The 15,939-nt window shown below is 47.0% G+C and overlaps 1 protein-coding gene across 1 annotated transcript in view; it reads left to right on the forward strand.

Annotated features, from left to right (window-relative positions):
- The window catches only part of CNTN6 (contactin 6), a 199,193-nt gene that overhangs the window by 95,243 nt on the left and 88,011 nt on the right, over window positions 1–15,939 (forward strand). Inside the window, 3 exon segments of the mRNA XM_058167816.1 lie at window positions 8,203–8,381; window positions 9,181–9,217; window positions 15,185–15,284. Coding sequence (XP_058023799.1) covers window positions 8,203–8,381; window positions 9,181–9,217; window positions 15,185–15,284 — 316 coding nt within the window.

The following is a 15,939-nucleotide window of genomic DNA, read 5'->3' on the forward strand; positions in this document are numbered from 1 at the left end:
TGCCTGGGGAAAGGATTAGTTTAGCTTATCTTTAATGCAGCTTCAGTTCTGTTGGTCTCTGGTTCCTTCAATGGGTCTCATTAAAGGCAGCAAAGCTTCTAGTCTCTCTCTCTCTTTTCATTCTTAAGCAGATTTCCAATACAAAAAATGTTACATGAGAATGTGGGTGAATAGTATAATTTGCTGCAAACTGGATCTAACCAAACCAGTGGTGGGTTTCAAATTTTTTTACTACCAATACTGTAGGTGTGGATTGGTGGGCGTGGCAGGGGAAAGATACTGCAAAATCTCCATTCTCTCCCCACTGCAGGGGAAGGTTACTGCAAAATCCCCATTTCCAAAATGGACTGCATGGGGACTCCTGGGAGGGGTGGGGCAGGGTGGGCAGAGCCATCCAGGAGTGGGATTTAGGGGTTCTCCGAACTGCACAGAATCTTAGCTAGAGGATCTCTTGAACCCCTGCGAACCTCCAGCAGTCCACTCCTGACTACACCAGCCCCAATGACACATAATCAATCAAAAAGCTAGTTGCTAGCAACATGTCTTACAGGGAAAAAAATTCCATAAATTAATTATGCATTTTTGGGGAAAATATTTCTTTTGCATTTCCTTCCAGTTAGTTTCCTAGCATTCTGAGAGAAAAATGAAAATCCTCTCTTTCTTCTTGCCTTGCATCATATTATATATTTTCATCGTGTTTCCGCTCAATCATTTTTTCTCATTTTGTCCTCTTCTGCACTTTTTCAGATCTATTTTATCCTTTTTTAAGCCTATCAATCAAAATTCTAGTAAATATTTTGGTTACCAATACCCCCCCAAAAAAAAAACGTATGAGGTCATGACAGTGTTAGTCCTTTGATTCATAATCTGCAGACTTGGCCAGCTCACTCCTAAATTAAACAATCAATGAATATATTAAAAAGACTAGTTCCAATATAGAATACTGAGGGTATTGAGGGTATTGAATATTGAGAGGCACCAGAGGGGCCTCTGGTGGCTCAGCAGACTAAGTCTGTCTGTTATTAACACAGCTACTTGCAATTACTGCAAGTTCAAGTCCCACCAGGCCCAAGGTTGACTCAGCCTTCCATCCTTTATAAGGTAGGTAAAATGAGGAGCCAAATTGTTGGGGGCAATAATAGTTGACTTTGTATATAATATACAAATAGATGAAGACTATTGCTTAACACTGTGTAAGCCGCCCTGAGTTTGGAGAAGAGCGGGATATAAATTCAATTTTTTTTAAAAAAAGGGTCTCTATTTCTTTCTTTTTGTTTTTTATTTCCCCTTTGTTTTAGACTTTAGCAATTCATAAAAAGACAGCTCTTCTTACACCACAAATGCTAACTTTTCTGAAAAACCATTGATAGGGAACTTTATTAAGGCTCTTAAAGTCCAAATTCTAGAGGCCCATTTCTATACTTAAAATAATTGCACAAATCAAGCACCCAATGTATTTTATAAACATCTAAAATAATTTATTTTAAATTGTTATATTAAAAACTACAGTTGGGAAATTGGGTTGTAGCAGTGCTATTTATGGCTAATTAGTCTCATTCAGAAGTTTTAAGGAAAGATAAACATGCAGCTGGGAATATAATGCAATTGAGGATTATGGACTTCATTTCAAGCTTTGCAAATCACTGACAATTCTATAACAGTAGATGCAACACATGTTCAAAACCTCCAAAGGAAAGAAAAAAAGGAGCCAGTTTGGTCATAGTGGTGAAGGTGATGGCCTAGAAACCATGAAGCTGTGAATTCTAGTCTCTCCTTAGCCACAAAAGCCAGCTGGGTGACTGTGGACCAGTTTCTCTTTCTCAGCCCAACTTATCTCACAGGACTATTGTGGGGAAAAAGAGAAGGATACAACACAACACAACACAACACAATACAAGGAGAGAATGAGATAACCCGGTGTGCTCTATGGCATGGAAGTGGAATAGTGAGGGTGGAGGACCAAAAAGTAAAAGAGAGGATAGGCAGTTTTATTATGGCCATGATATAGAAAGAAAGAGATTTATTAAACTCGTATTTAATAGTAACAAGAAAGGGAGGGACCTTGGAGGTCATCTTGTCCAACCCTCTGCTCACACAGGAAACCTATACTAGGGATTTGAACCTCCAACCTTTTCTGATCGACAAGCTCAGTATCTTAGCCACTTAGCCGCTGTCCATTTCACTATCCAGAATGATTCTGGGTAGTTTACACTATCCAATGGTGAGAAGCTGAGGACTGGCCACTCAGATGGAGGCTGGGAGCCAGAGTCAAGACCTGGTCTGGCCTCCAGTCCTCAGGCAATATCCCTGAAGTCATGCCTTCAGATTCTTTATGGTCCTGGACTGTTACTGAATGACAAAATGTTATGTAATAAGACAATGATTTAATTGTGGATAAGGCAACTAACCTGGCATGTAAAACTGAGGCCTAGGTGGTTCTGAAGGAGTGGGTTCACTTCTTGGAGATATCCCTACCTGGGTTTCAGGTTTCACACAAGCTGCAAGCCCAAGGCAGCGGGGTGGGGAGGTCCTTTTCATTTATAGGAGCAATGGTTTTCCAAAGCTGTGGGTTTCAGACAACTGGATATGAGAGCATCTGGTTTAAGATGAGCTCTAGGAAGCAGTTGGGCTTCTTCCTGCTATACTGGACTCCCTTTTATTCAATGGCATTCCTTCCTGAGCTGCTAAATTCCATCACCCAGGCTGGCAGGTGTATCTTTTAATTTTGAGGAAATTTCAACTTGCCCCCGATGGTATGGAAGAAACGACATCCATGGTAACTGTAAGCCCAACTCAATTTTCTGAGAATTGGATGTACGCCAGAGGTTACACATTGGACCTGCAAAATAATCTGATGGGAAGATATCATCATCTTCACTCACCCAATTTTGCAGTTCCAGGTTTGGGGAAAACACACGAGAGGGGATAAAGTGGGTAAAGGGAGAGACTGTCCTGTGAATAAATACTTAAATTTCAGTATGCCTTATTGCATTCTTATTATTGTTATTATTATTAAATGTATTTGCTGCCTATCTTGGTGCGGGGTGGGGTGGCGTCCGGCCTATTCCCCGGCAGCATTGTCGAACTTTTGCTGCGGGGGGGGCGACAGCAGCAGTGAGAGCCCCGTAAATCTTCTGCTCTTGATGGGAGAGCCCGTCAAGAGCCCCGACGAGGTCCCCCACGGAACGGGGGTTGTTGAGGGGGGGCATGTCCATGGCTGCGGTGGGGACGGCGAGGACATCTGTCATGGATAATGGCGTCGTCGGAGCTTTCCTAGTGGCAGCGGTGGCAGCATGCTTTCTCCTTCTTCTCCCTCCTCTCCCTGGATTTTTTCTCCTGGACCTGATAAGATCTGATGAGACTGTCTCAGGGCTGGTCATTTTCGCTTTGCTTGTTCGATTGGACATGTACTTAGTCATGGAGGTCTCCTTTTCTTCCCCTTGACTTCAGAGTTAGAATGGGAAGTTTAGACTCTGGAGCTCAGTCTCTCCCCCCCCTGGACTCTGGAGCGTTGGATGGGGGCCAGCTGGGACTACCTATCAGGATCGCTATATGATCACGCATGGGCTTGGGTCAGCGTTTGTATGCTGCCCGGGATTTGCTTTCGGGCTAACCAGGTTAAGACCAGCCTATCCTGGATTCCTTCTACCCCCCCTTCCCACTTACCCTGTTTGGGTGTGAGGTGTTTACAGGGGGAGGAGGTTGGCAGCGGCTATTTTTTAACATCTTTATATCTTTTATTATTTTTACCATCTTGAACAGGGACTCCTTGAGAGAACGTCCATCGTCTTTTACCATCTGTGGGACCTATGTCATCGGTTCTGAATATGACTGCTTTATCATCATCTACGGTTACGGATAAACTCATTTTTGCGCCAATTATGCCTGATACGAGATATGATTTATTCTTCGTTAGAACTTCATCGTCTGCGAGGGTCCTCCGCCTCACAGAAATGGCCCTCTACGTTATCGGGGGCCTATCTCAATGACGGGTTTTGGGACCCAGAGAGATGGCATGCGTCAAGAAAGAACCTTTGGGGCTTTTTAGATAAACAATTTTTAAGGGGAGGGAGGGTAAAGACGGGTATCAGGGAAACCCATCAGGGAGGGAGCCAGTCCTTGCGATTGCTCGCGGCGATACCTCATTAGGTTCGGAGGTGAAGGGGAAGCCTTATTCTCCAATTCCAGAGGGCCGTTCCATCAGTACGGTAAGTGGGAGAGGCAGATATGGCGGAAGTGGGGGGCCGTATCATGTTCAGGGGGTGCGCACTCACTGTTTGAGAGCGATTGCGCGCTCCAGCCCCTCAGACTTCTCCCATTCCCCGAGTGGCCAGTATCCCCAGGGCTTGGACCTTCGGCTGATGTTATGCAATGCTAGGTCTGTAGTGAATAAAGCCCCCCTGATTTATGATCTTATACAGGGGGGCGGCTGCAGACCTTATGGGCATTTCGGAGACTTGGTTGGGCATTGAAGGGAGGGTTCCCCTGGTGGAGATGTGCCCACCGGGTTTCCGGGCATTTCATCAGCCGAGGACCCAAGGTAGGGGTGGAGGGGTGGCGGTGGTTATTAGAAAGTCTGGAGCCGATGGAGGCCACTGTTCCTCAGATAGCCGGTTGTGAATCCCTTAACGTGAAGTGGGGGCGTAGGATGCAGGTGGGCTTGTTGATCACGTACCTGGCTCCTTGCTGCGTGGCAACAGCCCTGCCCGAGTTGCTAGAGTTGATAGCCGGGATGGCAGTTGATACCCCTAGGCTTATGGTCATGGGGGATTTCAACTTGCCATCAGCCGGTGTGTTGTCAACGGCGGCTCGGGAGTTCATGGCCTCCATGACGGCCATGGACCTGACCCAATTAATTGACGGCCCCACCCACTTCGGGGGAAGCACACTGGATCTGATTTTTGTCTCTGGACAGTGGTTGAGTGATCTGGAAGTACGAGAATTAGTCATTGAACCTTTGTCATGGTCAGACCACTCTCTCCTTCATCTGGACTTTCGGACCGCCGCTCAACACTGCAGGGAGACGGGACCGTTGGTTCCATCCCAGGCGACTGATGGACCCGGAGAGGTTCCTGATGGAGCTTGGGCTCTCCCTGGTGATCTGACCCACAGCTCAGCCGAGGAGCTTGTTGCGGCCTGGGAACAGGCCACGGTGGGCGCTTTGGACCGTGCCATGCCTTTGCGGCTTCTGACCCGGCATAGGTCTCAACCAGCTCCTTGGTTTTCCGAGGAGCTGAGGGAGATGAAGTGCCGGAGAAGACGCCTAGAGAGTGCGTGGAGGTCCAGCCGTTCTGAAGCTGACCGAACACTAGTTAGGTCTTTTACTCAGACCTATCTAGTGGCATTGAGGGAGGCCAAGCGGGCCTATGTCTCTACCCTCATTGCGTCAGCAGAGAACCGCCCAGCCTCCCTGTTTAGGGTGACTCGCTCCCTCCTTCATCAGGAGGGTTACGATGATCCCTTACAGGGTTGTGCTGAGGATTTCAGCAGGTATCTGTTTGACAAAATCGCTCAGCTTCAGGACAGTTTGGACCAAAATTGGGTAGTTTTGGGCGAGGTGACGGAGGCTAGTCTTTTTGAGACCATCTGGGAGGAGTTTGATCCTGTGGCTCCCAAGGACATGGACAGGTTGCTGGGGCGACTGAATGCCATCACATGTTTATTGGACCCGTGTCCCTCCTGGTTGGTGCTGGCCACCCGGGAGGTTACACGAGGCTGGCTCCAGGGGATTGTCAACGCTTCTTTGAGGGAGGGTGTTGTTCCCACCGCCTTGAAAGAGGCAGTGGTGAGGCCTCAAGAAGCCCTCCCTGGACCCAGCTGTTTTGGGCAACTACCGTCCAGTCTCCAACCTTCGCTTTGTGGCGAAGGTTGTTGAGAGTGTGGTGGCACACCAGTTACCCCAGTACCTGGATGAATCTGTCTATCTAGACCCATTCCAGTCCAGCTTCCGACCCGGGTACAGCACGGAGACAGCTTTGGTCGCATTGGTGGATGACCTCTGGAGGGCCCGGGATAGGGGTTATTCCTCTGCCCTGGTTCTCCTAGATCTCTCAGCGGCTTTTGATACCATCGACCATGGTATCCTGCTGCGGCGGTTGGGGAATTGGGAGTGGAAGGCACCGTGTTTCAGTGGTTCTCATCCTATCTCTCCGACCGATCGCAGACAGTGTTGGCAGAGGGTCAGAGATCAACTTCGAGGCGCCTCCTTTGTAGGGTGCCACAGGGGTCGGTTCTCTCGCCTCTCCTGTTCAACATCTATATGAAGCCGCTGGGTGAGGTCATCAGTGGTTTTGGGGTGAGTTATCAACTGTACGCAGATGACACTCAGCTGTACATTTCCACCCCTGACCACCCCAATGTAGCTGTCGAAGTGTTGTCTCCCCATCCAGGCCGTACGGGTCTGGATGGGGAGAAACAGGCTCAAGCTCAACCCCTCCAAGACTGAGTGGCTGTGGATGCCGGCATCCCGGTACAGTCAGCTGCAACCGCGGCTGACTGTTGGGGGCGAATCATTGGCCCCAATGGAGAGGGTGCGCAATCTGGGTGTTCTCCTGGATGGACGGTTGTCTTTTGAAGATCACTTGGCGACCGTCTCCAGGAGAGCTTTTTACCAGGTTCGCCTGGTCCGCCAGTTGCGCCCCTTTCTAGACCGGGTTGCCTTATGCACGGTCACTCACGCCTTCATCACTTCTCGCCTGGACTACTGCAATGCTCTCTACATGGGGCTCCCCTTGAGGTGCACGTGGAAACTTCAGTTGGTTCAGAATGCAGCCGCGCGGGTGATACAGGGAGCCACTCGTGGCTCCCATATAACACCGATCCTGCGCAGGCTGCACTGGCTACCTGTGGTTTTCCGAGTGCACTTCAAGGTGCTGGTTACCACCTTTAAAGCGCTCCATGGCATAGGACCGGGATATCTTCGGGACCGCCTTCTGTTACCACATGCCTCCCACCGGCCGGTACGCTCCCATAGAGAGGGTCTTCTCAGGGTGCCGTCAGCCAAACAATGTAGGCTGGCGACCCCCAGGGGGAGATCCTTCTCTGTGGGGGCACCTACCCGCTGGAATGAGCTTCCCCCAGGACTTCGACAACTTCCTGACCTCCGGATCTTTCGCCGCGAGCTGAAGACATATCTATTCTTCCGAGCAGGACTGGCTTAAATAGGGTTTTTAAATATGGATTTTATTGGGGTTTATTTTATATTTTGTATTGTATTTTAAATTTAGGCCATATTGAATAAGTTTTTTAAATAGTGTTTTTATTGTAATATATTGTATTATTTTATCTGCCTGTTAACCGCCCTGAGTCCTTCGGGAGAAGGGCGGTATAAAAATTAAATTATTATTATTATTATTATTATTATTATTATTATTATTATTATTGTTGTTGTTGTTGTTGTTGTTGTTGTTGTTGTTGTTGTTATTATTATTATTATTATTATTATTATTATTATTATTATGGGGCTACTCTAGGCAGAAACTGGTTTCTAAATATTATTCTGCATCAAGAAGATTGTTCTTATTATAATCTAATAAAGACAGAAAAAAGTCCAGCCCCTATGGACGACATTATCCACTTTATATAGCATCAATTTGTTCCAGTTTGCAAATTCAGTATACAATCTGGATCAAAAGATTATGTTGGATAGTGTACATGCATTTCCCCCTAGATTGTCTTTCCAGTGTCTGTAAAAAAGTACAGCATTGAAATTTAGTATGTAAATCAAGTTATAATAATATTGTCTCTTCTGTTAATACCTCTGCTACTATAAATAAGGGAGATGCAGCTAAATCAATAGCACTTTCCTTCTATTCTGAATAGCAACAAAGTCAAAGATGGATCATATTCATCAAAATAAGCACAGCAGACTTCTACAGTCACTAGAATTTCTTCAAGAAAGTCTAGAATTATTCCTCCTCAAGATGTTCATCAGTTATTTGTTATCTCTAATATTTATTAAAACCAATCAATAAGTCACTTTTCATTCAAAATAATTTCTAAACAGTACAGTTAAATACTATAGTATTTAGTACTATAGCATAGTATAGTACATATACTATACATATACATATACTATACTATGCCATAGTACTAAATACTATAGTATTTAACTGTACTGTTCAAGAGAACACAATTTTGCAATAACAATTTTGCTTTAAATTTGTCTGCTCCTGCATTTTCTAATATCTCACATTCATTTAGTCCTGTTCCCAGCATCACTTGGAAGAGACCTGATGGTAACTCATTAACCAGAAAAATCAGCACATATAAAGGAATCCTTGAGATCCCAGATTTTCAGGAGGAAGATGAAGGTTTTTATGAATGTATCGCAAGAAATGCACAAGGAAGCAATATTGCAAGAGGCCAACTGTTTACATAAGGTGAGCAAACTAAGTTGGTTAAAAACACAATGTTAGTTATGTCTGGGGGAAAATATTAAAATGATTGGAGAGTTGAAACTTAAAATCCATTTTAGACTGTCTATCATTGAAGATTAGGAAACTAAGGGTTAATATAAAAAGGTAAAGAACTCAGATATTTTACTATTTGAATCTATTGCTCTGGAAAAATAGTATGTCCAAATTCTCATATCTCTCTAACCCATAGTTTGTTTAATAATGACTTTCTGAAACAATAGCTGAATTCATGCAACACACTAAACCAAAAGGAAGATATGTTTTGATTGTATTATTTTATTATCATCATTTTAATTATTCGGCCAATTATAATAATTTTTTTTAATGGATGTTTTTATTTGTATTTATATGTATATTTTTATCTGGTTGTTAACCGCCCTGAGTCCCTAGGGAGACAGGGCGGTATAAAAATACGAAAAATAAATAAATAAATAAAAATTGTCACAATGTTTGAAAACTTGCAATATTTCAGTGGTCAGTAGTTCAGATTAGGATGATGAGATCAAAGCCAGAATGATGGATGTATCAGATGCACTAGATTGAGAAAAGGACAGAAATGTTAGCAGAGTCACAGAAAGAAAAATCTATTTTTATATTCAAATTGTGGAGTTTCATATACAAATAACCTCCTTAAAATGTATGTGGCTGGGTTTTTTGTTTAAAAATATATATATTAAAGTCAGTTTATGTTTTTGATTGATTACACTGCCAAAACCTTGGGATAGCTTATACCAAAACAGTTACATTTTTTTAATTGCTACAGCTGTTCCAGAATGGAACAAAAACATTGAGAATACACAACTTTCTCCAGCAGGGCGGGACCAGCAGTCAGGCATGGGAGTAACTCGGTCTGTATCCAATGGGATCGAGTCTGCTAGTTGAAAAGCATCTCCTCCTCCTGGTGCCTTCCAGCTTTCAGACTCGATCTGACTGGGACAGACGCACTTTTCTGAGCTGCTTCCCTTTGAATTCTTCCCAAAGTAAGCTTTTCTTAAGTAATTAGGGGGGCGATTCAGCCCTATTTATTCCTTCAGCTGCTGGTATAGGGGTTGAGGCTCCCATTGTAGGTGAGCTCTCCCCTCCCCAGTGAGAAGGGCGATTCAGCCCGATACCGCTGGGGACAGCATAAGAAGCTGCTGGAAGAACGGGGAGGCTGTTAGGCCTCAATTACGCCTCCCCGTGGCTGGCAAATTCGGCGGCTGCCGAATTTAAAACACAGCCGCGTGGCGGCTTTAATTAATATTAAGTTTGGGCGCTCCCGGGTGCTTCCCGATCGCCTCGGCCTACCCATAAAAGGGTCTAGGCCGGCCAGCCTGCCCTTACCTGAGCTCTGGGGCGTCTTTAATCAGGCCATTGATGGGCCTATTTTCCAGTCACCGGATCTTCGTGGGCGCTCCCGGGCTTCATTCCCGATCGCTTGGTGACTCAGCAGGGCCTCTGCATCGATCTTCGACTGGCTCTCCGGCCACTCACTGAGGCCTTCAGTCTGTGAGTATGATTACCCTTTTAGCCACCTCCGGTTTTACTAGCCACGTGGCAAAATACCTAGTAGGCCCTAGAGAATGGAAAAATTTCCCCACTGAATTTTTATTTAAATGGTAATTTAATTATAATTTGTCCTAGGTCATTTCTGTAATAGGCCTTGGCTTGGGCCTCTAAAGGCTCATAGGCCTCGCATCCAGGCCTTGTCCACGTGGGGTTTGAGGCCTAACTATCGGTTAGGCCTTTCAAGATGGCCGCCGTTCCTCCAGTCCGGCCTAGTAAAGGAAGCAACATCAGACCAGTCCAAGCCCAGGGCCTAGTGCTTGAGCTCTCATGCACCCACAAGGTCAGAGACACTTCAATCCTCCATTTCTAAGCCCCAAAAGGCTATTTCTAAGACTTCTGAAAAGAAGGCCCTGCAACGCCAGAAGGCTATGGATCGGGCCATTGCTAGGGCAGTGAGGGAATCTGCTGATACTATACAGGAACAGCAATCCACCTCCTTACCAGTTCAGCCTCCTGTGCAGTCTCCTGGGGCTCCATTAACTTTATCTCCTGATATATCTGTAGACTCATCCCAACCTCTGCCCAATTCTGATTTATTCTGTCCTATTTCTGTATCTGTAATGGAGGTTTTACCTGGAGCCCGCCAGTACTTGAGTCAGCAGAGGTTCCTTCTAGTGCCACTATTCCAATGGGGCCTGTGAGTCACCAGGCAGTTGCCCCAGTGGCTAATGACCCTGCAGTTATGGCAGAAATGATTGCAGCTGCTGTTCAGAGGGGTATTACTGCTTCCAGGCAGACAAGAACCCATTCATGGGTTTCAGAATATGTAGCATCCCAAACTAGTCACGATTTGGTGCAGGACTACTCCACACCTCAAGCTGAAGATTTCCAGGCTCATTCTCCATCTCGGGCCTCACTGGTGGATGAAGGGGACCTTAGGGATGAGAACCTCTCTGAGGATGAGGATTTGGTCCCAGACCAACCCTCCTTTGTGGGTCTCTTCAACCCACAACTATTTCGGTCTTTGTTACACAAGGCCAAGGTCACTACCCGGCTGGGAGTGGCCCGACCGGCCCCAATTCCCACCTCGGAGACCACTGATCCACCCATGGACTTGTTTTCAGTTCCGGTGGTCGAGTCAGAAGAGGTGCCTGCCCCCAAACTCTTTGTGGAAGTAGTCGATAGGCAATGGAACACTCCTATAGCTGGTCCTAATCCAATGTCTTGGACCGCCGCTTGTATAATTTGGAACCTAACTTCCTTAAATTATTGCAGATCCCCACAGTTGATGCTCCAGTGGTTGCATTAGCAGGACCATCTGTGGTAACAGGACCTCCAGAGGAAACCCTTCACCCGGAAGACAAGCATGCCGAGCAAACCCTAGTTAAAAGTCATCAGGCAGCAGCCTGGGCCGTTAGGGCCTCTTCCTCGGCCTCTTTCTTTAATTGGGCTGCCCTCCTGTGGTTAAAGCAGTTGCGTGAATGTTTACCAGTCACTGACACTCGGTCCCATCAGGACCTAAACAAGATTATAGCTGCCATCAAATACTCAGCCGATGCCACCCTAAACGCTTCTCGATTTGCTGCTAAATCGATTGGCTCCACAGTATCTTCACGCTGCCTTCTTTGGCTCAGGCGCTGGCAAACTGATGCCAAAAACCAATGGTGGTTGGCCTCAGCCCCGTATTCGGGCACCTCACTTTTTGGAGCTGCCTTGGATCCCTTACTTATAGAGACCAAGGACAAATGCAAGATCCTTCCAAGCATGTCCCGATGTTCAGACTCCAGACCCACCCCCTATTTTTGTTTCTTCAGGACGGCTGATTCGAACTTCCAGAACCCAACAGTCCTTCTCCCCCAGACAGGGTAGACATGATAGACAGGGAGGTCAGGTTCAGAGGGGTTCCTTCAAGCGGCCCTTTTGGGGGGGGGGAGAGGTCGCCCATTCAGATGCTCACGTTGACTGCTCGTCCATCCCTCCCATTGGGGGCAGACTGGCTCTCTTCGCCAGCAAATGGGAGGATTCCACCATGGACTCTTGGGTCAGGGAGACGATTAGGTCGGGTCTCTCCCTGGAATTCCTCTCCACCCCTCCGAGTCACTTCATCAGGTGCCCGTTATCTCGCGACCCGACGAAACAGTTTCTCATGGCATCGGCCATAAAACACCTTCTCTCAATTCAGGCCATCCAACCAGTGCCACGAGACCAGCATGGTCAGGGTTTTTACTCCTGACTGTTCATAGTCCCAAAGTCCTTGGGGGGATGGAGAGCAATCCTTGACCTCAAGGCTCTGAACCGCCACATAGTTTACAGGCGGTTCAAGATGCAGTCACTCCAGTCCATCTTGGAGAGCATCAGGGAGGGAGACTTCCTCACATCAGTGGACCTGACGGAAGGATATGTACACGTCCCTATTCTTCCAGCTCACAGACGATTCCTCCGCTTCTGCCACAGGGGTCTACATTACCAATATTGTGCCCTCCCATTTGGGCTCTCCTCTGCCCCAGGGTCTTCTCAAAACTGATGGCCGCTCTCATGGCTCATCTCCAGGCAATCCCAATAAGAATCCAGGCTTATCTGGACGATCTCCTCATCCAATCCCGGACAGAGACCCTGGTGGCAGCGGATTTGTCCACGACAATTCAGGTTCTCAAAGCCCATGGATTCTCAATCAACAGGGCCAAAAGTCACCTACATCCTAGGAATCGAATCCAACACTTAGGGGCCATCATAGATACAGTCGAGGGCCAAGTTTATCTGTCACAGGAGCGTCACTCCAACTTACAGAATCTAGTCAGGGGGTAACCAAGAGGCGCCTTATTCCTTTAAAGACCCTTCCCCAACTCTTGGGGAACCTGGCCTCCTGCATCAGCATTGTACCTTGGGCTCGTCTCCACTGCAGGACACTGCAGTGGTTTTTACTCCCCTATCAAAAGGCACACACAGCTACGTCACCAATACTTGTCCAACTTCCACAACAAGTCAGACACTCTCTTCTATGGTGGATCTCCCAGCCCTGTCAAAGGGCAGAGAGTTCAGGAAACCCAACGCCTAGTCTTGACAACAGACGCCAGTCTTCACGGCTGGGGCGCCCATCTGGGATCAAACATGGCTCAGGGTCAGTGGTCCCCAAAGGACCTGACCCACAACATAAACTGGTTAGAACTAAGGGCCATTCATCTGGCCTTACTATCATTCCGGGACATTGTTCTCAATCAGGACATTCTAATCCTAACAGACAATGTGGCCGCAAAGGCTCATGTGAACTGCCTAGGGGGAACTCACTCTCAGCCTCTGTTGCAGGAGGCAGTACAACTGGGCCTCTGGGCAGAGGCTCACCTGAGGTCCATACGGGCCTCTCATATATCAGGGGTGGCAAATACACAAGCCGACTGGCTCAGCAGAGTCTCAGTCGACCATGGGGAGTGGCAGCTGAATCCGGACCTGTTCCTCAAGATCACACGCCGCTTCGGGAGCCCGTTGGTAGACCTCTTTGCCACTCGAGACAATCGTCAACTGGATCGGTTCTTCTCCAGGTACCCAGTCCCGGGGGCGGAGGGCATAGACTGCGCAGCCCTTGGCCCTCCGGTAATTATCGGCCCCATTCCGATAATACCCAAGGTTATCGGGAAGATGCTGAGGGAACAGGCGGAACTCATCTTGCTGGCTCCACACTGGCCACGGCGCCTGTGGTTTGCGGACCTGGTGGCTCTCTCAGTGGCTCCTCCCTGGAAACTTCCTCAGGTCAGGTTGTCACTTAACCAAGGACATCTGGCCCATCCAGACCCTCAGTGGTTCAAGCTGACTGCTTGGTGTTTGAGTGGAGCCTCCTGAGGAAAAGACACCTACCTGCCAATGTCGTCAACACCATCCAGGCGTCTCATCGTAGTTCCACCATTCGCATCTACAGATCAACCTGGCACACCTTCTGCACCTGGTGTTCAGACAAGAACATAGACCCTACAACCGCCTCTACGGTCACTATCCTGATATTCCTTCAACACGGATTGGAGCAAGGACTGGCAGTGAACACGCTTCGATGACAGGTAGCTGCTCTCTCTTCTATTTTAACTTGCGGTGCCAAACGCTCCCTAGCCCACCAACCCCTCATCCGTCAATTCTGAGGGGAGCAACCAACCTTTGTCCTCCAGTAGTCCACAGGTACCCATCTTGGGACCTCACGAAGGTTCTAACTTCCCTCACCAAGGGCCCCTTCGAACCTTTGAGGGAGTGTGGCCTGCAATATTTGACATACAAGGTGGCCGTTCTAGTAGCCATTACTTCAGCTCGCAGAATTTCTGAACTTGCTGCCCTTTCCATCAGGGCGGATCTCTGCGTGTTTCACTCAGATAGGGTGGTCCTCCGGCTAGATCCTACCTTCCTACCTAAAATTAACTCACTGTTCCATAGATCACAAGAGCTCATTCTTCCCGACTTTCTCCAGATCCGGTACTCCGGCTGGAAAGGTCCTGGCATACCCTAGATGTCCGGAGAGCCCTCCGTATATATATCAAGCGTACCGCCTCTCTCAGGAGGATGGAGGCTCTCTTTGTGTCCTTTCAACTTACCACTATCGGCCTTAAGGTATCTTCCTCTCCATCAGTAGATGGCTTAAGGCATGCATTGCCAGAGCATATCAGATTCAGGGAATTCCTATTCCAAGTCGCATCACTGCGCATTCAACTAGAAGCGCGGCTACTTCAGCTGCGTGGGCCACACAGGCTCCATTAGAAGAAATCTGCAAAGCAGCCACATGGTCTTCTCCGAATCCATTCATACGCCATTACAAGATCGATTCCTATGCATCTGCTGATGCGGCGTTCGCAGGGTTCTCAAAGGGTCCTAGAAGGGGTTCAAACCCAGACCGGGCGGATCCCTCCCGATAGGACTTAGCTTTGGTATGTCCCATGCCTGGCTGCTGGTCCTGCCCTGCTGGAGAATGGACATTGGTCCTACCTGAATGTCCTTTCTCAGTTGGCGGGACCAGCAGCCAGCCCCACCCTGGGCACCCGGTTCCTGTATTCTAGGGGGACACAGGGCCACTCATGGTCATCTGCCGGGGGGGGGACATATTATGTCTCTTGCAGTTTCTTGTTTTACAGCTCAGTGCGTCAGTCTGCCACATTATCCTCGTCCGAAAGCTGGAAGGCACCAGGAGGAGGAGGTACTTTTCAACTAGCAGACTCGATCCCATTGGATACAGACCGAGTCACTCCCATGCCTGGCTTTCCCATGCTGGTCCCGCCAACTGAGAAAGGACATTCAGGTAGGACCAATGTCCAGTCTCTTTATGAAACTTTAGTTTGGGAATGTGAAGCAACTGGCAAACCAAAACCTTCATATAATTGGTTTAAAAATGGTAAACCACTTACATCAGAGGTAAGATTTGCATTAGATTTGCAGTCATTTGAAAATCAGCATTTGATTTTAGATGCTTTTATCTTTTAACTCATAACTACTATAGTTATGGTTAACTATAGTTACTATAGTTAACTATAGTTACTATAGTTCTAAACAAGATGCATCTCCACCTATTAGTTTGTTCAAATAAATATGCTACCAGAAGCTCAGCCCTTATTTTAGTGCTCTTTAAAAAAAAATCTTGCTACAATAAGCTAAGTGATCCTGATTTTTTTTGAGGGGAGCACTAAATAGAAAAAAAGTCCAGGATTTGTTTTTTAAAAATTAAGCCATCAGCCCATCTTATGATAAAAAGTTTTCTAATATAGTTATGTACCATATGAAAAAGTAAGGATAATGTAATGCATGATTGTAGCACAACTAAGAAAACTTCTCCTAAGTGTTTCCATAATGGTATAAATTTCTGCACGAAGGAGGCCTTTAATTTACGCTGTCCTACAGAGACTTCTATGCTGTTCAGAATTCCTGAAAACATGGAATTCTGGTTTGTATGGAAACATCACACCTATTCCACCCTCTGCATAGATTTCTGGATAAATAATTATGTTTGACCCATCAGACAGACAGACAGATCCATATATCCATTATGCAATGTCCAATTCATATTTTGAAG

The sequence above is a fragment of the Ahaetulla prasina genome, chromosome 2 (genome assembly GCF_028640845.1).
Source record: "Ahaetulla prasina isolate Xishuangbanna chromosome 2, ASM2864084v1, whole genome shotgun sequence".
Classification (NCBI taxonomy): Eukaryota; Metazoa; Chordata; class Lepidosauria; order Squamata; family Colubridae; genus Ahaetulla; species Ahaetulla prasina.